The 25,445-nt window shown below is 40.6% G+C and overlaps 1 protein-coding gene and 1 long non-coding RNA gene across 3 annotated transcripts in view; one reads left to right on the top strand and one right to left on the bottom strand.

The window, feature by feature from the left end:
• Positions 1–5,714, bottom strand: part of LOC135409963 (uncharacterized) — a 29,343-nt gene extending 23,629 nt beyond the window's left edge. Inside the window, exons 1-2 of the long non-coding RNA XR_010428456.1 lie at positions 5,269–5,714; positions 3,914–3,956 (exon numbers count right to left, since the gene is read on the bottom strand). This is a non-coding gene — a long non-coding RNA (uncharacterized LOC135409963). The remainder of the gene's footprint in view (positions 1–3,913; positions 3,957–5,268) is intronic.
• A 3,675-nt stretch (positions 5,715–9,389) lies between these two features.
• The window catches only part of CD99 (CD99 molecule (Xg blood group)), a 28,583-nt gene continuing 12,527 nt past the window's right edge, over positions 9,390–25,445 (top strand). For both annotated transcript variants that reach the window (XM_064646165.1, XM_064646163.1), the window contains exon 1: positions 9,390–9,675. In XM_064646165.1, coding sequence (XP_064502235.1) covers positions 9,405–9,675 — 271 coding nt within the window. In that variant the 5' untranslated portion in view covers positions 9,390–9,404. The remainder of the gene's footprint in view (positions 9,676–25,445) is intronic.

Raw genomic sequence — 25,445 nt, 5'->3', positions numbered from 1 at the left:
TAGTATTTTGTACCTTTAAAAAGATCCTTACTGACATATATATCAGCAGATGTCAATCAGAACTGGGACCATCTATAGTAAAATATATAATTATGGTAGAAATGCTCTGGACAGATCCACTTCTGAGATACTTGATATGATCAACTGATACATTCTACTTTCTTAGCTGTTTTTAAAGTACTGAAGTCTGTCACTGCACTCAACAGAGTGCAGACTGAGGCATAACAAACCATCCTAGTCCTTAGAGTTTGACCTGGTTTTGCACAATAAATGAGATGCAACATAGTAGCAATGAAAGACCTCATTAATACACATTTGTGCTTTTGGTCCCCCCTCCACATCTGATATCACTATGTAATTTTACCTTCTTTTAAATCTTGGCAAGCATAAAGCTTCAGATTTTACATGAGGCTGCAGCGGAACACTCTCCAGTAAGTCTTAATTTCAATGTGGTCTCCCCTCTGACTCCACGGTACCAGATGTAGCTGGGGGTGCTTAAAACTAAGGCCATGGTGAATTCTTTTGCTGCCTCATGTCTAGTGCTCTCAGCAGACAGCAAGGGCAAGCTTAAATGACTTTCCCAATTACCCAGATGCAGAAGTAGGAGACAAGGCAACAAAATGGAATAGTATATGGGAAAAGAAGGTGAAGCAATGATAAGAATGGCCAAGAGTAATAACTCTGAGATTTTCAAAAATGGCAATAACAAGCCCCACATGTGAAAATCTGACTCCATTAGGACCAGTGAGACCCCACTGCAATTCCTCACTCTACTCCCCCAGCAAAAAAAAAAAAAAGGTAGGAGGATTTGCTGTCATTTGTTCAAGCTTTCTGATAGCACTCTGGGAACTTAGGAAAACAGCAGTGTAAAAATAAATGAGTCAGAAAAATGGATGTGGGAATGTCAAATGCATGAGCTATTTTTCTCAAGTGACACTTGCTTTCCACATTTCTTAAATTCTATGGAGAAGTTAGTCACAGCTAGTGTTCCCAAGGCAGGAACAGTTATGCTCAAAATTTTATGTGTTCAAATGGAAAATGCTGTATTGTTTGACTTAACTATTGTTTCCTAAACTCCCCAGACAGGAAAAGGGGGTGTTCCAGCTGTGTGGTTTGTATTTCACATACATACCATTTTGCCTTGTATTTATCTTCCTTTTTTTTCCTTAATTTTGCAATGCAGTAAAAAAATTAGACAATCAAGAACATTGTAATTTTCTTTAGATAATAAGAGAAAAATATTAGAAAAATACAGTTGTCAATGTTCTTGCTCAGGATGGATCTGCCTCCCCAGATCCCAGCATTAACAAAAAACCCACATGTAAATATGTAAATTTTTATTCATAAGATTTATTTTAAGGAAATAATAAAAGATAACTTGAATTAGGCTTACTAAGTGCCTTTCTGTTATAGATGCTTTTTTATTCCTGCAAAAGCAGAAATGTAAAAGTGGAAAGGAAGTAAATAATTAATAAAGAATTGGAGGAAAACACTATTTCTCTCTGTAGTATGGAAAAAAACCAACCTACAGTGTTATTCCTGACCTTCAACTGACTTTAAATCACTAATTTTTAAAAAAAAAAAAAAAAAGAAATTTCAAAGATGAATCAACTGATTTATTTGTGAAATACACTATCACTCACTGCCAATTGAAACATGGAATAATTTAAACTGCTTTTGATTTCTTCTCAGCTGGACCACAACATCAACAACTCCTCAAGTTTCTGCCTTTCCACCCAAACAAATATCTAGGCTTCCCTATCAGTATACCCTTCTTTCCATCACTGCCGTACAGATGGCTGCAAGGTAAAGGATACTAACAGTCATCTTTTGGGAACCAAACTCAGGGAATCAGCTTTTTTTCACCAACAAAATGCAGAAGGACAGCCATTTCTGAGTCAAGATCCAAAAAAAGCTCTATGGGCAGAGGAGGAAACCTCGTGAGCTGGCTAATTGGCATCATTGAGCACAAAGACACAGACTGTCATCTGCTCCTAAACAGATGACGAGATAAACAACAGGAGAGATCCTAAAGCAGGAAATCCAGTCCTGAAAATTATTCTTTAAAGAAGAATTTTAAAGTTTTTCAAAGGGAAATAAGAATAATGGTTTCCTACCCACCTTTTCAAGCATCCACCCATCAGGAGGGCATTTGACTATTTGGATTAATTTGTTCCTCAGATCATGCATGACTAGCAATGTGTTTGGTTCTCCTGTGTGTGGAAGGAGGTTGATTCTGGGTATTCTCATATTTAAAGCATTGCAAGTTTTTCAGTGCCATGATTTTGCACTTATTTATATAGCTATGTCTTTTCTAGAGCAGACAAGTGTCTACCTGTCTTAGTACACCGGCATCAAACTGAGCATCTTTCCACACACATGCATGACTTAGTCACTTGAGCATCCTTCAGTCACTCAGTCCACAGCCAGGCTATGCAAAGACAGAGGCCACATCTTTCAAATTACACTTGGGCTTGAAGCATAAATTTAAAAGCTTTAATCATAGAATGGTTTAGGTTGGAAAGAGTCTTAAGGATTGTCCAGTTCCAACCCCTTACCAGGGGCAGGGACACTTTCTACTAGATCAGATTCCTCTAGACTGCCCCTTCTCCTCTCATTTACAATCCCTGATAAAGAGTTCCTCCTCATCTTTCCTGTTGGGCCCTTTAATGCCAAGGACAACAACAGTACACTTCATAACATACTGGAGCAGCTGCAACACACGACTAAAATAGTTTATGCCTGTCTTAGGCTGTAGATGGCTGAAGTTGCCAACAGCATTTGCCACAGCATCTTAATGAAGGATTCTTATATGGAGAACTAAGCCAGAAATACAGAGATGTTTTTGTTTTATCAGTGGAGCTTCAAAGATTTTACCCTGATGTGATGCATCTTGCGTGCATATACAAAAATCATTATGAACAAAATGCCTTCACAACTGACTGCTAAATTCTTGCTGTGTTTGTCAGAGCTGCTGGCCTCTTTCAAGAATCCTGCTACGCCCTCATGGTATTTACAAAACTGAGCAGTCACCTAACCCATGCTACATAACAGAGGTGGAAATACAGAAGACAATAAACCATAGAAGAATAATTAGCTTTCATTAAGCCTTAGCTTTCTTCCTTGTTCTGAAATCAGTTGTTTCTAACCTGAGCCATCAGCACAGCACATAACCTGGGGTCGTCTCTTTGGATGACCACTGAAATTCCTAAATCCTGGTCATCTTAGAGTTCATGTAGTTCGGTAACAGCCCCTTAAAAGCAACTGGTCCAGGTTGCTGGTGCAGGTCCCTGGTGCAGGTGGCCTTTTGGTCCACACTGCAGGAGGCTTCACCTGAATAGGTCAGAGGGCATGCAGGAAAGCAAGCCCTAGCAAGCCGTAGTCACACAGTGCTACATTCCTGAGGCAAGGAAAAGAAGGGGAACATATAAAGTGACACATATGATTGCTTCCTTCCATCCTTACAGGAAAGATGTTTTAGGAAACTTGATTGTTTAGGAAACAATGATACATGCAGACTTCAGCTTAAAAGGAAGCTTTGCAAGAATAGAAGAACCTTTGGCCTTTTTTTACTGTCTAGAGAATGTCAGTACTGGGAGTACCACAAATATCACACTGTTGCTGAATATGAAGACATTCCAACTTTGTTTTACTTCTTGTGAATATAACACTTCATGAAAGTGAGCTATTTTTACTTTGAGGAGAAAATACAAGAACAAAATCATTGAATAGCATATGTTTAGATAATATGACAAATGACAACAGTACCTGAACAACTAAAACTTATACTCACATGTTCCTGCTCTATAGAATAAAACACCTCTAAAATTTGTCAGGAATGCCAAAATCACATTCATTTAGACTGGGAAGGATGCAGCTCAATCGAACGGTAAAAACAGAATGTGGAACTTACCTGTTTCAGAACTGCTTCAGTCAGTTTTCTCTTTCTTTTCTCTCTGAATAGCAGTCAAACAAAATTTCACATCAGGGAAAATAACATACAAAACTACCATTAAGTTATCATCTTAAAATTATTTTGTTCTTAGATGAAAAAGACAGACAAGAAATTGGACATCACAGGTTTTTCGAAAGGAACAAACATTTCATAACTAAAAAGGTCACTTTGCCAAAAACAGAGGAAAGGCATTCTAGATTTTCTTTTCATTAAGTCAAATATTTACATTAAAATAAAAGTGACTAAAAATATTAAAAACAAAGTTTCATGGTGAAATATAGAGCTATGAGAAACAGGTTTCAAAAGGTATGTAGTAAACCTGAATCTCAGCAGTTAAATGACAAAGATAAGTTTACACACTTAGCATAAAATTGAAATATTACTAGAGGAATCAAGAGCTTCTATCTGCAGAAGACCTATTCTACTTTTCTTGGAAAAGTTTACACCATAGCATACCTTACAAGGCTTTATCTTAAAAAAAAAAAGTGCTTTTCACTCTAATTAATAAGCCTGTGTGGATGTCTATACCATATACTGCTACAACCAGACTGCTTTCACCATTTATACTAGACTAGATATTTCTAGCTCATAATGTTATGAAGAAAAACTGTTACAAATGGCTCTCTAGACAGCAAAAAAACTCAACTGAATTCACTGAAGATACTATAGTCTAATAAAACAGGAATTAAAGAAAATAAAAATGTTAAGGGTTGTTGCTGCAGGCTTTATTTGTTTGAAAAGGGTCATGCAAGAAATAAAATATTCCTCTGTTTCTAATAAAATCCAATAATGCTAAAAAAAAATCTTATAAGAGATAAAAGTTATTTCATTAATCAATAAGCTGCATTTTCTATTATGGAACTAAGTTTGGATGGCACCCATGTCATTTAAAATACAGGTACTTTATAAACAATTTTTCACCTAATGTCTCATCAAATGTAGACCAGTATGCAGAAAAATTATCTATAAAATTGTATTTCTTTTTATGAACTGCTATGGAAAAAAAAAAAAAAAAGTGAGAGACTTTGGATGTAGAAAGGTATTTGGATAGTTACCAAGAGATAAAAATCAACAAAACAAAGTACAAAGCTATGTGGGGAGAACCTGAAAAGGAAACAATACTCAGCTGATAATTATAGTAGGAGAAATCTCTACAGTAGTAGAAATGGGATGAGCTTTAAAGGAGATAGGCTGTCAGTTGCCATAGACTTTGGTGCTGTACTACCCAAGCCAGTGCTGTAAGTGGTGTAGGTATACTGCAATAATTGCTGCTACTGGAGGGAACAAGTGGTACCAACAGAGAGGACATTTACCTCAGGAAAAGCTGAGGGTGGTAAGGACTAGGGAATTGGCTTTTGCAAAAGTTGTTCAGGATCTCCTGAAAAAACTCCTTTCTGAAACAATCATTGTTATCAAGCAGGCTGGTTGTAGAAGAATCTAGTTTGTTTCCTTGGGAAGAAACCCTTGGGCTGCAGTGTCTTCATGTCTTTTCTGCCCTGCAAAGCAGAGAGCATCAGAAAATAGCAAACAACAGGGGAGCCAGCAGAGATTCTGGAGCCTCTCTGGACTCTGGCTTATTCTCAATATACCCTTAGAACTGGGAATACTACTGTTGCTTCTTAAAAAAAAACCAAAACCCCCCAAAAAAACCAAAAACCAAAAAAAACCCCAACCAAAACCATAATGAAACGAAAATCAAACAACTCTAATGTAGTATTATAATTTTTGACCAAAGATCAAATGGTGTTAATTATGTTTTTAACATATTCTTCATATTCAATCCTTAAAAAAAAAAAAAGTGATTGTATTGACTGACTATACCACACCAGTTTGTTTGTGGCCCTAAAACTTCAGATTGTTGCTAAAAGTTTAAACTTATTTATGGGACACTTTGCCAGAGGAACTAGCCACTTCTCACAGCTCAAGATGAAAACATTGGGAGAAAATAAGTTGTCACATGTTTGACTTTTATTTAAAAATACAGACAAACATAAACCTTTATATCCTCACAGCAAAAAGAAACATAAAGATGAGAGTCCATGCTTCAGTAAATGCCATGATAGAAACCAGTGCTGAAACCCTGCCCTTCAGTTGGATTTCTGATTGAGTAAAAACCATAGGATACACTTACGGCAAATACTCTTCCAAAACATGCTGTTTTGATGAAACCACATCCTCAACACACTCAAATACACTCCTTAGATGTGAGCATGTTCTTAGCCAAACAAACATTGCACCTGACATACAGTCATTGCAGAGTATTGCCAAAAGTAAAAAAGGGTTATTGTACTCATATCAATTTTGTAACAATAACAGAATGTGTGTACACCAAAGAATAGCTTGCCAATACTACCCATCTCCTTTCTTTTTTTTTTCCCCTAGTGCTGTCTTTGCCCATCTGCTTCACCATCCACTGGCAGTGGCTGTGGCCTTCTAATTCCAAAAAGCGTCCTAGAGGGTAAGGTTGGTAATGTTTTAACTGCTCCATGAAGACCTGGCTTTTAGTAAATAAAAATCTATTTGTCTTTCCTTTGCTTCTTTGAATATCTGGAAAGCTATGATGTTTCTGGTAAGGTTGGAAACTCATAGGTAAAATGGGAAAAAAGTTTTGCTGAGGCAGGAAAAGAGCTGCAAGGACCTTATTTCAGAAGAGGAATTGGATGAAACTGAGAAGAAGGAACATTTCCCTTTGTAGCTAACAGACAGCTCTTCAGCTGTGCACATCAATGAGTTTGTTCAAGTTTGAATAGTTTGACCTGGGTTTACAACTTCCAGCCTTCACTGTGATGCTGTATGTCACATTTTTTCTTCAGGCCAAACCACAGACCATGCACATCTTTTAAAGTTCCTGTTCTTTAAAAATGAGTCTTAAGGTAACCTTTTCTACTTTCAAGGTATCTTCAGATCAGGCAAATGCCCAAGCTATCTGCAGAGGCTTCCTGGTAGAGGCTATGGGCAGGACAGAGACAGAGTGAAAGACCTGCTAGGACAACCATTGCAGTCTGGGCAAGCCAAAGATAGGTGCTACTGGAAGAAGTGGTTCTCAGATTATGAGTATCATTCATACAATCAGATAAACAGCCTTATTACTAAATTATTTTGATTTTTACAGGTGAGTTGGCCTTACATGTGAAACAATAAAGCCTGGATTTTTTTTCTGATCAAAGTCCACCCATAGAAGAGATGGTAATCACAAATAAGGAACCTCATTTTCAGAAAATGCCAGTGAGATCTTCAGATCAAAAGATTAGTAAGATTGAAAAAAACCCAAAACAAACAGATATTTATAAATCTGGACAATTTATTAGCCTTAGAGTTGCCATGGCCAGCTAACTGTACCCCTGCCTCAAGGATCGAACCAAGTGGAAAATAAAAGCTCTAGTACAAAGCACAGTTATCTCACATCTGTTCTAACAGGAGGTTTATTTTACCTCATCTGAAGATGGCAGCTTTGGTGAAGACTAATTTTGGCAACAGGAAGCTACAGGGCCCTGATCTGACATGGTAATGTCAGTGAGATAAGAGTTTTCTCTGTTAGTTCTGCAATTCTTGGGTGGGGGTAATGATTTCGTATGATGTGATTAGAGAAGTGTGCTGTACTCGGAGGAGTACCAATTCTTGTTCTTTTTGGCAAGAAACCAACTTCTCAGGTGATGCTTAACAACAGCTATAAACAAACATTCTCTTAAAGGACATCCTTTGAGCAACGTTAATAATTTCCTGTGTATGTGTACATAAATGTAATGGCAGGATCCATGCTGCTGGATTACACAATGCATGTGCACATATTCAATATTCACGTGCCCAATATTCAATTCTCCTAGGCTTGGAGTCTGGGAAAAAAGGAAGCTATTAACCATGTAATGTTGACTTCAATACTACTCATGCAAAACTCAGATATTTTAACGGAAAAGCTTATCCTTAATTTAAAACACAGCATAATTTTAAGTGTGTCTATTACTGCAGTTAAACCCTTTACTACCTTAGGGTAAATCTAAAAATGACTTGACTAATCACTGTCAAAAAAAAAAAAATACCATCAATTTATGAACTGGTGACAGTGATTTGCTAACTCTATGACATTCCACTTTTCCAGCTGGGAAGGTTCAACAAATGCTAAAGAACAGCTATAGATCTCTGTGAGGAAGGTCTATGACCACTGAATCTGAGTCAGTTGCACAGCACCAGTCACCTTCTGAATCACATGCTGTGTGTCACTGAACTTCTTATTATCCAGTCAATAACCAGCACGTTTGGCAAGCGAAAAACCAGGATTTGGGAGTTGTGTACTTGTCATACCTGCCCCCAAGCAGAGCTCAGCACAAGTGTCAATACAGTTCTGACCACGACCTGCAGCAGCAGCGCACCAAGCTGCTACTACCACACTTGGGCACAGACTGGACCTCAACGCAAGGCATTCAATACATGGCACAAAATGGCCACTGGAAAGGGATTTATAGGAAATCAGGATCTTTAATGTTCGTCTTCCCACAGTGCTGTAGCGCACACAGGTTTACATTTGCACCTATCAGCCATGGGTCAGGGCAGCATTGCTTGTAAATACAAAACTCAAAGCTATTTTACTCTGACTAGAGAAAAAGCAAGCCTGCCATAAGCAGGATTATTAAGTGCCCCGGTGCCTGTGAGAAATAGAAACCCAATCGGGCAATTTCCAATCAGAATTTTATTATATGATAAAAGCAAATTCAGCGCTGGGTGATCAGGGAAGGGGTCCAACAACTCCCAACGCCTGTCACACCCAAAAAGTACAGTTGTTCTACATTTATTCCCGCTACTTCATGCATATTCATTATACCTAAGCATAAACATTACACATTGTTAAGTCAGATATTCAACAGATGCTTTCTTAACAAGAATGTTATCTATAAGCATCCATAATATATTGTCAAATCAGACATTCAGCAGATGTTTGCTTGCTATCTATACAAAGTTATAAATTTCAAGAAAGGTCCTATTATCTATCTAACTAAACAAAATTGTCTCACTATAAATCCTACACAAGGTAAAAGGGAGGTAACTTGTTTTATCTCTTTATAGGGGCCCAATTAAGTTTTACGACTTGTTTTTCTTTTCTCTCCAGGTCATATTGAGCTTACACTGTTTCCTCTTAATCAGCTCGAATTATTTTCTCAGTTTATCACAGTGCCTTTAATGTTCGGTGATTTTTCCCGAGGAAACACAATGAAAGAGAGTGCCTGGGTGAACACAGAGCAGCGGTGCCTAAGCGTGCATCTCTGCTATTAAAATCTGTGGCCAAAGTTTAGGACTGTAGCCCCCTTTCGGAGCCTCCTTTGGTTCGCAGGCAGGCTGCACGGCAGCGGTCAGGGCTGAGCAGCACCCCGAAGCAGCTTCTCCATCCCGCCGGTTCCGGGAGGGCTCGGCCCGGCACACACGGGAAACCCAGCTCCCGGGCTCAGCCCGGCGGCGAATGGGGCTCTCCCACGGCCGCAGCTGGGCGAGGTTCCCGCGGGGCAGCCGCGCCCGGCCCGACAGCGCGGCGGGCCCGGGGCGTGTTCCGGGCGGTGCCGCAGCCCCGGGGCGGTGCCGCTCGCGGGCCCGGCGGGAGCAGCTGCGGCGGGAGCCGGGAGCGGCTGTCAGGGCGCGGCAGAGTCTGTGTGTGTTTGCGGGGCGGGCAGCCATGCGGCGCTGGAGGCTCCTTCTCTTCCCCGTGCTCCTCGGCGTGCTGGTCCCCGTCAGAGGTGAGCAGGGCCCGGCGGGGAGCGATCCTGCCGTGGATGGACTGGGGAGAGAGGGAGTGAACGCTCCCCTGCCCTCCGTCCCCGGGCCGGGGCCGAGCGCTGCGGCTCCGCATGGAGTCGGGGCTGGGTGGGGATCGGAGCGGTCCCAGGACGAGAAGGGACGGGAGAGAGCCGGGCAGGTCCCCGGCTGCCCCTGTCTGTCCGGGGCAGGGAAGCGGCGCTCTATTCCTGCAGCCTTTTTTTTTTTTTTTCTCCATTTAACTAACTGGAAAAGTATGCCTGAACTTTCTGCCCGCCCTCCGCACTGGGAACCCTGCCTGGTGTTTTATCTTCGGTGAACACGTGGTACTTACCCCAGTAGGGCCCTTGGGTGCAGGGGGGTCCTCGAAGGAGGGTGGGAGGGGGTTTCAGAGCTGCGGGAAGCTCGCCTGGAGCGCGGCTTCCATTTTAGGAAAGAAAGCGGAGTTACGGCGGTCCTAGGGCATCGGAGAGTTACTCACCAGAAAATCTGCCGTCACACGATACCCTTTAAAAAAATTAGTATGGCAAAACCGCAGGGTAAAACACACTGCTGTATTTTTTGCTAAGCTTCTCGTTGCTTCAGTGCGTCAGGGACGATTTTCTTGAACGCTGATCAAAAAAGCGTGTATGTAATAGCGCGCTGGTGTTTGGTAAAAGGAAACATTGGGCTGAGGGAGGGGGAGGAGAAAAGTAGCGAAGTCCCTAATACCAAGTTTTTTTCATAAGGAAAACTGCTAAACTGGAATATGCAGTGCAAACTGTCATTTCCCATTTATATAATTTTTTTCTAAGACATTTCTTTCTTCTTTTACTATGTTAATAATCATACTTGATGTTATGCCTAGGTATTTTCTTTCCAGTGTTTTGTAAAAGCAATACGTCAAATTTCTTCAGTTTAAAGGAGAAAGAAAAATACTTGTTCCTGACTTTGCCTGGAAGCTGTAGATAATGCATAGAGATGCCAGATAAGCAGTCTGGCATCAAGCCTGCTTTGAATTCAGTTCTGCTGTGGCGCTATTGTGGTCTTGAATCCTAGGTTAGCAAAGCTGAGCTCTTGCAATAATAGTACAATTTGGCTGTAACCACCTTTAAAACTAACAGATCATTCAGAGTGCTAACATTTATCGTCTTACTACTTGTGTGGAAAACTCTCTCCTCTGCATCTGCAAGCAGTCCTCACAGTCATAGACAGCAAAATCTTTGCTGTGATGCTCTTAACATGTGGAAATATTTGGGGTCACTCAGAAATAGTCATTCTAAACTTTTTGTCAAGAAGTGTGGAGATGAAAAGAGACTGTCTGGTTTCTGCTTCACTAGAGGAAAGGTGCGCAAAAACTGCCTTTAGGAGTTTTGGTTTGAATTCTGTGAAAAAAGGTACTATATTTTAAACAGATTGCTTTTACAAAGGTCATTAATTTATATGGGTACTCGTTAATGCCAATAATATAAACTGAGTAGATCGGTTATAATTAGTTTGGACTCTTTTCCTTAAAAATAGGTAAGAATTTGAGAATTGCTGGGAATGTCAGCTTAAGGAGGGTGGGGCCCTCCAGGGGAATTTCAGATCTGTGGTGGTGCAGTCTTAAATGACAATAAAGACAGAACCTCAATGACATACTTTTGAAAAACTTAATTTCGCTGTCAGTAGGCTGGCTGTAGTCTGAATGTGCAGAACTGCTGTAAAAAGTTAAGGATCTGTCTTTATAAGCAGTTCAGCAGTTGTGTGACTGTGGAGATGACTGGTTTCACTGTGACTGCCTGCTTTCATGATTCAGTTAGATGAATCTACTCCAGACTGATAACTTCTTACGGATCATCCATTTTAGGCATGTGAAAGCTGTTCGTGTTAAATCAATATTCAACATATCGTGAGGATTTGAATGTATTGTTAAGGAAGGGTGAACTTCGTTATTTGAGCTTGCTTAGAGGAAGAGCTCACGGTTTTAACCTCAAAACTGGTAAAGTGTTGTCTCATTTGCCAAATACGAACTCTGCAAGTCTGGCAAAGCTGGAATTCAGATACCATTGAGGCTGTATCCAGAGGAAGGTCAAATATGAGTTTTTATACACGAGTTTCTATGGATAGTCTGACAGCTTGCCCCTGCTAAGGAGTGGGATCTTTCTGCTTCCTCCTGTGTTTGGTCTAGTGCTCATCTTAGGCTTGCACTGAGATGGTTCAGTTTGATAAGTCAGCAGATGACTAATGCAGATGACTAATCTGGTGCATTGAGTTTGCTCTTTGGAGTGTTTGATGGGTGTTGATGCCAGCAGAAGGGAGTGGCAGGGCCAAGCATGGGAGAGTGGAAATGAGGTGGGGACAGAGGAGGAGAGGGCAGGAGGCTTCCTGCTGTGGCTGACTGTGAGGAGTGAGACTGGTTCAGTGATCTTATACCTGCAAAACCACTAGCTTAGCCCAGCATCTAATTTGACCAGTAATCCTGGTTTTCAAAATACAACAAAAGAAAAGTATTAGGCAGCATGACTTCTGTACAATGTATATGAAGACTACAGCGAAAGAATTAAACAAAAAAATCCATACATGATACTCCATACATGGACTCAATGCTCTCAGACGTCTAAACCAACCTAAATGATTCTGTGTTATTCTGCATATGATGACCAGCAAAAAACTGCTGCATGCAAACACAAGGCTGAAAAATCTCTCTTATCTGCTGCAGAAAGATCAAGGCATGAAAAGGTGTTTTACTGAGGATATAGAGTTTGGACAGGGGGATATATGGTTTAAGTATCTGTTGCAAGAATTGAGTAGAGCTTGTTGATTAGAAATGCAGTTGTCAGAGGAACAGTTATGGTAGTGAGCACCCCATATGTGAGCAAAGTACATGCTGGAAGCTGAGGTATCTATGTTGTAAGATCAGTAGCCTAGGGTGAATTGCAGGTGGAGATCCCTTCTTTGTAAGGTGACTGTAATTAGAAGGCTCTGAGGAAAGGGAAGGGAAAAGGGAATGGGGAAAGGAAAAGGAAAGGAAAAGAAACACTTGTGCTCCTGACTTCTTGTTGAGGCAAGTCATTGTTGAGAGAAATGACCAGTTGGATGAAAGATGGTGACATGATCCTGTCTGTAATCTAGATGGAGCTTTCAGCTAGGGCAGGGAGGTGCTGCAGGGACTCCTGGAGAGTGAGCTCTGCTTTTTGGGCTCTGGAGTTGTTTGCCTTTTAAATCTGATTCAAAAAAAACAAAAACAAACTAACAAACTGCCACAAAACTTTTAGTTGAACAATTTCAGTAGGAGTACTAGACTGGATACATGGCAGTATGAACATTAAAAGTGCAGCACATGTTTCTCCATGTTTCTATTTTCTCTAATTTGAAAAGCTTGAGGCCTTTTTTTTTTTTTTAATGTGGTGTTATTTACATAAAATGGCCACTGCACTGCTACATCAAAATGATGTCACTGCAACAATCCTTAAGCTCTCCACAGTTAAAGTGATTTAACTTGGCAAGAGTTTAGTGTGACTCAACCTACTGCAATGCAGCCAAGACCAATTTCAGTATTTTCCTGATGTTACTCTGGTGCATGTGATGGGTTTGCCTGCGCTTGAGAAAGGACTCTGCTTTAACTTTTGCTGTCTTGAACGTCTCATTGGTATCACCTTTCATCAGGTGACAGCTGTGTTGGTAAAATGCAATAATAATAGGAGTCATTGGTTAAGGTCATCTTGCCAGGGGCATTCCTCTTTCTTCTAGCTAAACTACTTTTTCATGTTCCAGCACAGGAACCGACTCTTTGGAATCCAGTAAAAGTGTTTTGAGAGAATGTTATGAGCAAAACAGTCTCAGGTTGTAGAAGTTTTCCGTTCTTCTGACACAGACAGTAGTTTTCCTCGCTGATGATGATGATCGTGATTCCAATCTGAGTAATTTCTTCACTGCATTAGTGATCACTTAGGGGTCTGTGCATATGTATTCTCAGAGCCAGTGGTGTTCCTGAGCATGTTCTAGGGGACTCCAAAGGCCATTACTTCTGCAAACTCATGGCAGCCTCTTCAGCATGTAACTTGTCATGTGCTGGGGCATTTTATAGCCAGAGAAGTTCAGCCTTCTTCATGTTGTTGATTTGCTGGCTTCAGACTAATCAGTTCAAGTTGGGAAAATATGGTGCCCGTTACTTAGTACTGTTTTTGAGAGCTTTTCCTTTAATCAATGTCATCAATACAATGGAAAAATTCCCTAGAGACATTGCCTTAAAATTTTGTGGGCGACACCATGGCAGATGGTAGGGCTATGTTTCCACCCTTTGAAACAACCAGTTCCAGACATATTGTACACCATTCCAGGTGAAAGCAATTGGGGTCTTGCTTCTTCAGCGAGAAGGATTAAAAAGAATGTATTTACAACACCAGTTGTAACATACCAGCTATATTTTTTGGCTTCTGGCTCATTCAAGAGCTGTAGCACACCTGGAATTCCAGCTGTTAATGCAGCAACTGCATCATTCAAAGCTCTGACATCTCCTGTTAACTGCAGGTACGCTTCTGGACAGGCTGAACAAGGCTGTTGTAAGGTAAATGTGTTTCGAATCTCTCTCCTCTTGTTTTTCTGGGGAATCAGATGCTAATTACTTGTTAAATCTCACCAGCGTCCCCTTAATCAGTTCGGTACCTCTTTCAGCAAATTATTCACATTGCTAGAGGAAGAGCATGTGGGTTTGAGTGCCTGCAGCATTGCTGGGGTCAGTAAGAGTCCTGTAGCTGGTTCCTTCCGGTACAAAGCACACTGCCTATTCCAAAAGCCTAATGCCTTCCTGCCTCATCTGTCCATCTGCAGTAGTCAAGAAGGGCAGGGCAGTAGGGGCAGTGGCAACAGGTAGGGGCTTCCAATCTTGTCTATTCAAACTGAGGCTGCTTCCCATTAGAGGTAGGCATCTGTCTTCCCCACTTCCTCTGTGTTTGTCTGCATTTATCACTGCTACACAAGGGCAATAAGGTGCACTGAGCACCCATATCCATTAGGACACAATGGAGATGGGGCCAAGTGCTGCCTGGCTGCCTTACTCAGCCCAATAAATGTGGTTATCTGCACCTGCTGCTAGTGCAGTGAATTCAGGTGGATTGTCTGAACAATGTACAGTCCAGAGACTGTGGCAGGAGAAGGCAGTGGTTGAACTGAGCTCTAACTCTGTCCTATGCTCACAACTCCTCAGCCAGCAATGCAGCATCTCTGAAGGGCCTTCCATTCAGCTTGATCATACCTTCTCTTTTTCCATTTAGGAGCATCCATAAGTCCCAGCATCTGTCATAGGGGCATACAGAATTCCTATTCTTTTCAGGCATTTTTCCCCAAGATTTGCTGTACTGAGGGAATTTTGATGTTATCCCTGGCCTTGCTGTTAATCCTATGACATGCTCCCCCCAATTGGACCTAGGTCGTCATTCCTTGGTCAACAAGGGATCCACCATGTTATCAGCCTCTGCTACCTAGACCCTGCAGGTTATTCCCAACACAGGAAAACAGTGTTCCAGCTTGTGTGTCTTGCCCTTGGTCTTTCTGTTTGTATTTTATTGGTGCTGCAGAAGGTCCCTGTGCTGCCTTGCAAAGGCACATAGTGCCAGCCACAGCACTGAAACACCTTTTCTGCAGACTTGAGATCAATACTGCAAAAGGTAGTGTTTGGAAGATTGCTTGGTACATACAAACTAGTTTTAGTTTGCTTTTTCATTAAAAAAAAATTAATTTTGTTTCTCTATATGCTTGCAAATTCTTGTCTGGGAAAGATGTCCCTGCTTGATGCAGGAAATTTGTTGCCTGCTGCAACAGGTACATTTCTCACCTGTATAAAATAAAAATAAATGTTGTGATACTCATCACAAATTTCCTTTTCAGCTGGTTTAGTCTCTGCATTTGATGTGACTGTGAAGCTCAGAAAAATAGGATCCAGAAGATTTTCTACAAAGGATTCCAAAAAGTCATAGGACAAATTCCTTTGACAGTCCAAGAACTTATTCTTTATGGAGTAAGGCCTGTTTATAGTAGTTCTTCTAAATATTGAACAGTTTTTCTAAATATAGAACGGTTCCTTTAAAAATACATAGTGAATATGTCAAATGCAGGAGTCATTCAAACATGTTCTGGGAAAAAAAATAGCTTTGCAAGAAAACATCTACGTTTTAGGTTAGGTCTGATCACACAATATCATTAGCTGCATAACAAATGCATTTGGCTTACTTTATGCAGATATCAGTCACTTGTGAAGCATCCACATACTATAAACATATAAGAAATGTCATCTTTAACAGTACTTACAAAAGGAAGCTCCCTTGACCGAAGCAACTGTTAGTTAACTGCAGATGTTAATTTGCTCTACTTTTCCCATAGCTTGTGTTCTCTAAAACTCCCATTGGATCTCTTCTTGCTTCAAAGATTTTCACAGGAAGTGTGAAAAATACATTTCTTGATGTATGTACATTCTGGATGTGTTTAAAGTAACCATAAAGCTCATTTCACTTTGACCCAAAGAGTTTTAATAAAGTAAAATCAAACACTGTTTTTAGGACAGCAGTCTTTCTTTCATCAGGTAAATGTTATCACTCAGATAAAAGTTAATCTTTCTGTGAAATAGAAGTTCTTTTTGATTAAACCCCTATCAATCTAATTGGTTAAAATCTGATTTTAAATATAAAACTGTCTTTGTATGCTTTTTTGCTTAACCGCAGAAAAATGTTGCTTGTATATTTTCTGTTTGTGAAGAAGTCCAATATTCTGTGGAAAATATAAAGTGAAAAATTGTTAAACTGATATTTCTGGGAAAGCCAATCCTGGAAGTCTGGTATACCTTGCAATATTGGTAGTATTACTGTTTTTATAACTGCCACAAAAATACTGCTTTTCTCTGCACTCTCCACTTTTCTGGAAAAAGTGGAGTTAGAGTGTTTAGACTTAACATTTTACCACCACTTGTTTGTTCCCTGTGATTTGGAGGAAAATATTGAACCTATGTGAAGAGGGAAGGAGTAGTGGTGATAGTAGTCGGAGTAGTAGCGAGATGCGGTGAATTAAAAATAAGTGAGGCAAATGTGTCGGGTAGTATCCAATGTTTATTAGAGCTGATGCTATTGTTGGACAAAACAGAGAGCTCTGGAGTCACACAAGTCCTTGTTAAATTTAGAAACAAGAAGTTTCAGGATAAGCTTTGGGGGAAGGGTTTGGGGTAGCCTATGTGGAAAGCTTTTAGAGAAGGCTATCTTTTTCTATATTTTATATCTTTATATTTCAGTCTACTGATTCTTCCCTCACCTGCAGCTATCCATACCTGTCTGTATTTTCCCTCTTTCATGCCGGAAATGTCTGCCTGCCTGCCTCTGTGTTTCTCAGTACATCCTGGATGCAATCTTGTGACTGGATCCCAAATTCAGTGGTTACTTCACCCTCTATACCCTGCTCTCTTCCTCTCTAGTTGTTGCAAATGGTTATAGAGACATCACTTCTTCAAATCAGAGCAGTTACTGCTTGTCTTAGCCAGCAAGTTTTCAATCCAATTTACAATATCATTTTCTTCCCCCATTCTCAAGAACTTCCAGCTTTCCTTTATGCTGTTTTGACTTTCTGTAAAGGTCAGCTCTTTTCTGGGCATTCTTACCAGAGATGTGGATTTTTTTTTCCCAAAAACTTTAAGCAAGAGCTGCCATTCTGAAGCTCGTGGCTGTACTGAGCTGACAAATCCTCTGCATCTACACTTGATCTCTCTCTCCTTCTTTCTCTTCCCTGCCTGTTGCTGCTTTCCCTTGGGTGTTGTCAATGCATTATTGTCACTGGCTCCAGTGCCAGTCCTATACCCAGGCACAGCTCCCTTCAGCTTGCAGTTCTTACCTGTCCTGCAGACAGGTTTTCCATCCATTTGTATTGCTTTCCTGTGGTCCTCCATGAAATGGGTAAATTTCTAATAAATGAGTAAATTTCTAGTGCAGACTGGAGTCTGGCATTTAGAAGGTGATACAGAATTCAAGTGGAGATGATGAAATTATTTCTTAGAGTGGACATGAAGAATTCTTGTTGAAGATTTTATCTAAATATAACAGAAGTACTTTCACAAGATGAACCAGAAATGCTTACGGTTTCAGTGTGAATGCATTCCAGATGTTTTGCTGAGCACATGAACACATTGAAATTGCTTAGAATATAGCCTTGGTACAAAAGGGAGGATTTGCCATTTTCTTTAAGTAATGTAGGATGGGAAGTTAAAAAAAACTTGCAACCACCTTTTAAATGAGAAGCAAATCTGACAAAACCTATGCCACATTTCTGGCTTGCCATCTCTCTGTGGCTGCCACTTAGTGGAATACTAACTAATCTATTTATTTTGTCTATCTGGTTTCAGCAACTGAAACTAATCACATTGACCTGGGTGCATGGATGTCTTTCAGAAATATTTTTTTGGTAGTAATTTTGCACACACAATAGAAAGGGTATTAGAAGTAGAAAAGGTGAGCCGTCTGCTGCAGTGTTCCACATTGCCCAGAGCAGAAGCTGCTGTCACATCACACGTCCTGTGGCTGAAGCTGTTCTGCCCATTTCCAAACCAGTGCTGTTGTGGTGTGATGGAGCACAAACTGTGAAATCCTGGCTCACTAGATTGTCACATAATGCAGCTGTCTCAGTTAGTACCTTAATAGTAAATACCTGTAGGAAGTGTCACTGTTGCTACTGAAACATGTCAATGCTTATTTTGAGTAGAACAATAGGTTTTGTTATAAAATGAGCTGACTAGTACGAGAAATGGTTTAGTCTTAAAGCAACAGATTAAAATATGGTTTGAATCATTGCAAACACTTTACTGAGTCTGGTTTCCTCTACTCCCTGCCTTCCCCACAGGAAACCACAAACAAGACCCAAAGTCGTCGTCTTCTTACTTTTTGCAAAAGATGTAGTAGCTCTTTTCAAGTACACAGATTGAAAAGCCTGAAAAATCTTTTTAGCCATAGTTGAACAAACCATAATGAAAAAAATCCAGAAAAGCAAAGTCAATTTTACTGTTCAGGTAATGTTTTTGGCTAGATTACAGAATTTGTTTGGATTTTACTATTAGTATACAAATTATATTGAATCGGTAAGGCTTCTGGTGAGGAAGGTGGAAGAAACAAGCTGAGAAGTTAAATGTCCGCTTACAAGTACCAGCAGACATAAAACAGCCCTGCTTACTAGGAGTCCTCATGTCGGTGCACTGCTGTAAAAATATTGATCTGCTTCTGTGTGCATTGCAAGTGTATATTTCAAATAAATTTTATTTTAAAGAAGGAATTTACAAATGCAAATCCAAGTTCTATGTACTTGTTCAACATAAATTAGAATTTAACTTTTTTTTTTTTTGTTAATCACAGTGAGGATTATTTACCAGTAAAACAATTGAAGTTTTGGAGCCAATGCATATTTTTACCCAGTGCCTGCCAGATCACAGATTTTGGTTTCTTGGTACTTCCTCCTTCCTTGTGCTAAAATTTTATCATCTTTCATCTAGTGCAGACCCCCCTAACCTTTCAGCCCCTGAGCCTTGCTGCTGCACTTCCCTTTTCCTCTGAGCCCCCCGGGAATGTTCTTTCTTCCATCCCTCCCTGCCTCAAAATCTTAAGAGTCTACCAGAGATGTAGTGTGAGCAAATAAGGATGCAGACAAAGGAAAATACTGTTGTTTCCTGACCATTTGTTGAGGAGGAAAGCTTTCAATCTTACATCCTTTATTGCTCTGTAAAGTGTTTTATTGAATCGGGATAAGCAGAAAAAGCAGACAGCTCTTGAAGTTGTGGCTAAAGACATCACACAATTTCCCTGAAAACACTTCTGTCTTTCTCTGCAAAAGGCTGGCAGGGTACTGAGCTGTAGAAATGCATATAGAGCTCTTCAGTGCAAGGAGGAGAAGCTGTTGTTATCTGAGTAGAAGCTGTCTGGATAAACTTCTGCTGATAAAATAGCATTAAGTTGTTTGATATCAGTTGTAGTTACTTTCAGGAGAACCTATGATTTTATTAAATTGCACAATAGAGAAGAGTTTGCAACCTGCTTGAATGAAACAGTTTTCCTAAATTGGAAATTAATCCTTTGATTAAACACTGTTATGGTCTTTCCAGTGTATAGGACTGTTAATTTTTGGTGCTGGCTGCAATTTGGGTTGTTATCCCAGTGAGGCTTAACTAAGTTCACAAATCTGTTCATTAAGGCCAGAACACCTAAGTGTTTGAAGGACCTTGAATGCATGCCCCTTTCCTGCCCTGTCATCTCCACTGGTGCCCATCTTAGTGCCATCAGTGTGTGTATGTTGCTGTGCGCTGACTAGTTTTGACTGCTTGTGATGTGGCTGCTGTTTTGAAGTACACACTTCAGAGCAAAAGGCTTCATGGATGTCAGTCAACTGCAGAAGGGTTCCTGTCAGGAACTACTGAAGGTATTTCTAGATGTAAGTGTAGAAATCCTGGAGAAGTAACTAGACTCTTTGGCACTGGAAGAAGGAGAGGTGCTGAGAGTACTGACTTTGACCTCTGGAGAATGTTATCAAAAATTTGCAATAGGCCCTTGCCTACTGAAGAGAGAGGCTAGGGTGCAAAATAGAGAATTACAAGGGTAAATACTTACTTATGCACACGAGGTATCCTAGCCAAATTGGGGCACCCCAATGTGGTTTTACACAGGATTCTTGTAGGTTTTAAATGTTCAAGTATAAGAAAATTTGACTAGTCACTGACATCCACAGTACTGAATACTAATTATAGTAATACTTTGCAAAGCACCTATATTTCTTGCTGATTTTCAACTGATCCAGACATTCTTGAAGTCAGACTCACTTTAGTTACTTATCTATGATGCCAGCAAATGATGGGAGGATTTCAGAGAGGTGTTAGAGGGGCTAGGATGCTGTTATCAGGCATATATTTTATCCTTCGTGGAGAACTCTTAAGCTTCCAAGGTATAAAATTATTATTTACAGGGCTGAGTTGTCCTTTGCTTTCTTTTACATAAGCATGAACAGTACCAAAGTCTTCAGTAAAATTCCACTACCATGCTGCATTGCAGTGTATAATGTGAAATATACATTAACAAAGTTAATGTACTTCAATACTACAAAGACTGATTGATGTAATAGTTAAGGAAGAGAACTTACATAACAAGTAAATGTTATGTGGTAAGAATGCACCTGGTTATGAAAATTTAGGCTATGTGAGTAGTAGCTGTCAGAAAGCTTGTTAGCTTTCTGAAAGCTTAAAATCCTGTCTCTCAAGCAGCTTAAACTTTGAAGCTGTAGACTGTGAGCAACGTGTACTTAAAGACTTTTGGTTTCTTAGGTTTATAAAAATGAGATACTGACATTTCTTATGCTAGGACAGAATTTCAAAAGGCTGAATGCAAAGTAGGTACACAGTGCCTGCTTGATCTTGGTGAGATTTGAGAACAAGTTTTCCTGACTGCTTCAGAGCTCCTTATCCAATCCTGGCACAGGTTTCTCAAGAGGCAGTGGTGGAAATCAGGGGTGTGTTGGACCACTGTTAGCCTCCCTAGGGGGATAGTGATTATGTTGAGACCTGGGAAGAGGGACAGGGGGAATCCTTGCCTGCTCCAGGGGCCAAAGGACAGGGCTGGCTTCTGCAGGTGCTCTGTTGATGCAAGAGAAGGCAGTGGCAGTAGTGGCCCCAAGGCTGGCCTTGCTGACATCAAGTAACTTCATGCTTAATGCATACAGTGCATCAGTGTAGTTTAGGGCTGCTATGAGAAAGGATGCCAGGAACTCAAGACCAGTTACCTAGAAGGGTGAAAATTTCAGCATGCAAGTGCAAGGACCAAACATGCAGGCTTTAAATAACTTAAGGTGAGGCAATGTTTAACCAAACACCTGTGATCTTTTTCAAGGGTATGCTACACATGGATACAGACAAGATGATGCTTCTGTCTGCCAGTTGCATTTTGCCATAGACCCTGAATTGACAAAAAAGAAAACTAAATATTTGCTATCTAGAAAATGCTTCATTAAAATGCTCACTAATTTTAGTAATGTGTTTCTGCTTGGTAAGGCCAAGTACGTAGGTGAAATAGCGATAAGCATAGTATATGACACAGTCTTGAATTGGGTCAGGCCCTCCTGAAATTACAGGTAAGAAATAATGTGCAAAAATCAAATAAATATGTCCAATAGCTTTTTATGTGTTGTCATTGGGATTCAGCACCTTTACTGAATTTTGCAAAACCCCTTTCCTCTCTTTCTTCTTCCTATTTCAGTGCTCCCAAAACTTAATCTTGTAATTTCTTGATGAAAGTACCACACTTCTGTCACCCAAATGTTCTTCTAACAGCCTTTATTAGTGTAGCATAGATTTCTGCTTACAAGCTTTGGGAGACAGAGGAATGTGTTTCAGTTCTCATATGTATAAAAAATTGCAGATGGGCAGAGTGACTTATTTTATTTGTAATTCTGTGACTTTTGTAGCACAAGGAGTTTAGTCCAGTGACTAGAATGGGCCCATGTCATAGAACCTCAGGGTGCTGAGGCTGGAGGAGGCCTCTGGAGACCTTTCAGTCTCACTCCCTGCTCCAGCAGGGTCAGCCACTGAAGGTTGCCCAGGTCTGTGGTCAGCTGGGTTTTGCTTATTTTGGATGTGCGGGGGCGGTACTCTCTGCAACAAAACAGCTTTCCCCAGAGTGTAGAATATGCTTCAGCTCTTCCCAAGCTGCTGTTAGTGACAGTGCCTTGGAAGCGCTTTTAAGCTTAAGGAGAAGATCTGGGACCTGTGGCTCTTCTGTTTGGTGCTGTTTTGCCACTGAGGGTTATCACCCAGCATCCCAGCTGTAGATTGGAGGGGGAGTGGTCACATGCATTACGAATGTGAAGAATTACAGACTGTAAGAAAAGAATCAGACTGCAGAAGACAACTCATCACTGGGTGGGTTGTGATTAAGATGCCAAATATTTGCTTTTATCCTCACTACTTGATTGAAGGGAGTCACAGGAGTTCTTACTTTTGTATAGTTCTCTTTCACCCCTTCTCATTTCTGTATAAGCAGCTCTGCATTTGGCAGGACTGTCGCCATCGTGTTAATTCTCTAGCTTTGCAACTGACTCAGTTCTTCTGTATGCTTTCTGCTGATTCAGAGCTATTCATTCTGTCCTCTTACTCCTATGTCAAATCCTCCCCCGGAAAACTCTGCTTCTCGTTAATAAGAGCTCTAAGAGCCTTATTATATTTTCCTACTTTCTCAAAGGGGCAACAAAAGTTGCCCAGTGCATGGGAAAATTTTAAGCAAGCAAAATTCCCCAAATTGCTTCAGAATATGGTTGTTTTCATCTCTGGTAGATGGCTTGTTTTACTATGTTTTGTTAAAAAACCCTCCCATGACTACAGCTAAAGTAAATAGTTTGAGTCAAAATGTAGCCTTGTAGGCTTTTAAAAATATTAAGTTGCCATTTTTGAACAGAAGGAATAGTTAGTAATTCAAATTAAAATAAATCACTAATAAGTCTAAACTCTCTTTTTAGCAGCTAGATCACAAAAAGATTAGGCCACATAATTGTCTAACTTTTTGTGTACTGTGTTTTCAAGATAGGTGCAAATAAAGTAACTTTTCAGGGAAGAAACTTTTCTATCATTGTACAAAAACAAAATATGATCGTTTTTAGGGTAGTCTTATACATGTCTTTGAAGAGGAAATAAATTTTTTATTCATTCCAGTGGAGATTTAGCTGACTTTATTCCCATCAGTTACTTTGGTAAATGCTCCAGATATGCAGAAAGCAGACACTCTCCAGATGTAAAAAAAAATTTGTCTTTGCTTTTTTGGCTGATTTACAGTTGTTATTGGTGTTTGGGGCATATTTGTTTTAAGCAGGAAGGGGCTTCATTCTGCTAAACAAAATTTTATGCAAAGTTTTTTGTTTTCTCTTGCTCTGCAGAGAAAGCAAACTTGAAAAGCAGCACTGATAGGTCGGTAGTTGTAGGAGGGGCAGGATTTGAAATCAACAGTGTGAGATGAGACTCTGGGCAGGGATAAACTGCTGCTTGGCAGTGGGAGTAAACGTCCTGTCTGCACCTGCAAACCTCTGCACTGGCTGAGAAGAAAGAGTATAGTTTTAAGTACATTCCTCTGTTAGCTACCTAGCTGCAAGTAGTTTTCATGTTTCAGGTTCTCCATTTAAAACATTAGAAATACAGTTCTTAGAGTAAGATATGGAGAGCCAAGTCACCTTTCTCCCAGGTTTTTTGTAATTAAATTGCTTCTCTTGGTTTTGCCTTAGGACATACTGGAAAATAATTGTCAAAATGTGAGCTGAACAGTGGAAGTCCTTTATTAGTAGATAACTAATGCTGGTGGGGCAAAACCTGGATTGAAATCAAGTGCTGTTAAGTTTAAAAAAAATTGTAAGGGATGGGATGTCTATGTTCTCATATTTAAAGTGCTTTTTGAACAAGTTCCAATGTGTTGGCCTTTCTCTATTTTCTGTAGCTTCTGTTACGATTATGTGTTGAATATTTCTACTCCTTGTGTTTTCAGTCCCCAAGAAGAAGGAGCACAAGACATGAGAGTATAAAATCCAGTTACCCAGTTTTCCTGCTGGAAGTTGGAAAAGCTGCTTTTCACCTGGTTTCCCGAGTTTATGCCTTTGTGGCTACCAGTATCCTTGTCCTGCAAGACTGCTGCCAAACCTTGTGCAAACTCTACAGGGAAGAGGGGCCTCTTTGAGCTCAAGATTTTTACATATTTCATGAAAATAAGTGGCTAGGGAGCAGGACAGACACCAGTTGGGCAGTCACAAACTGTATGAGATTTAACAAGAGCAAGTGCCAGATTCTGCACCTGGGTTGGGATAATCCTGGTTCTGTGTAAAAACTGGAGACAAGAGGCTGGAAAGCAACCTGCTGAAAGAGGTCTGAGTTGATGGCAAGTTGAACATGAGTCAACAGTCTGACAGCCTGGCAGCCAGAAGGGCGAGTTGTGCCCTGAGGTGCATCAAGAACAGCAGTGCTGACTGGCTGGGGGACGTGATTGTCCCACTCTATTCTGCGCTGGTGCGACCTCAGCTCAAGTCCTTGTGTAGAGTTTTAGGAGCCTCAGTGCAATAAAAAGACCAAACTATTGGGATATGTCTAGAGGAGGTGCCCAAGATGGTGACAGGCCTCAAGGGCAAGATTTACTAGGAATGGCTGAGGTCACTTGGTTTGTTCATCTTGGAGAAGGGAAAGCTGAGGGGTGGCCACATAGCAGTCTACAGCTTGTTCAAGTGGGCAGTAGAGGCAGAGGTTCTGATCTACTTTCTCTGGTTACCACCAGCAGGATGCAAGGAAATGGAATGAAGCTGCATCAGGGAAAGTTCAGATTGGACCTTAAGAGCGGGTTCTTCTCTGAGAGGATGATTGGGCACTGCAAAAGGCAGGAAGGAAGTGGTCATGGCACCAAGCCTGACAGAGTCTAAGGAGTGTCTGAATGAGGTTCTTATTCATATGGTTTATTTTTAATTAGTCCTGTGAGGAGCAGGGAGTTGGATATGATGATCTTATGGGTCCCTTCCAGCTGGAGATATTTCTTGATTGTAAGTTAGTCAGTCCCTGATGGAGTAGCAGGTAATGTCGAGCTGTGGGATGAAGACAAGGTGACCATTGTCACCTGGTCCATAGGCCGACAACTGGAAGACCAATTGCAGCTTGCAGGCTCTGTGGCACTCTGTTGTGCACAAGGTGCGGGGGAGAGAGGGAGGGAAGGAAGAAGGAGAACACTGCATTTTTAGGAAAACAAAATTCAAGCAGTCTGTTGCTCAAGTC

The sequence above is a fragment of the Pseudopipra pipra genome, chromosome 2, assembly GCF_036250125.1.
Source record: "Pseudopipra pipra isolate bDixPip1 chromosome 2, bDixPip1.hap1, whole genome shotgun sequence".
In the NCBI taxonomy this organism is placed as follows: domain Eukaryota; kingdom Metazoa; phylum Chordata; class Aves; order Passeriformes; family Pipridae; genus Pseudopipra; species Pseudopipra pipra.
Note: the sequence above shows the minus strand (reverse complement) of the source record. Positions and strands in the feature narration are given on the sequence as shown.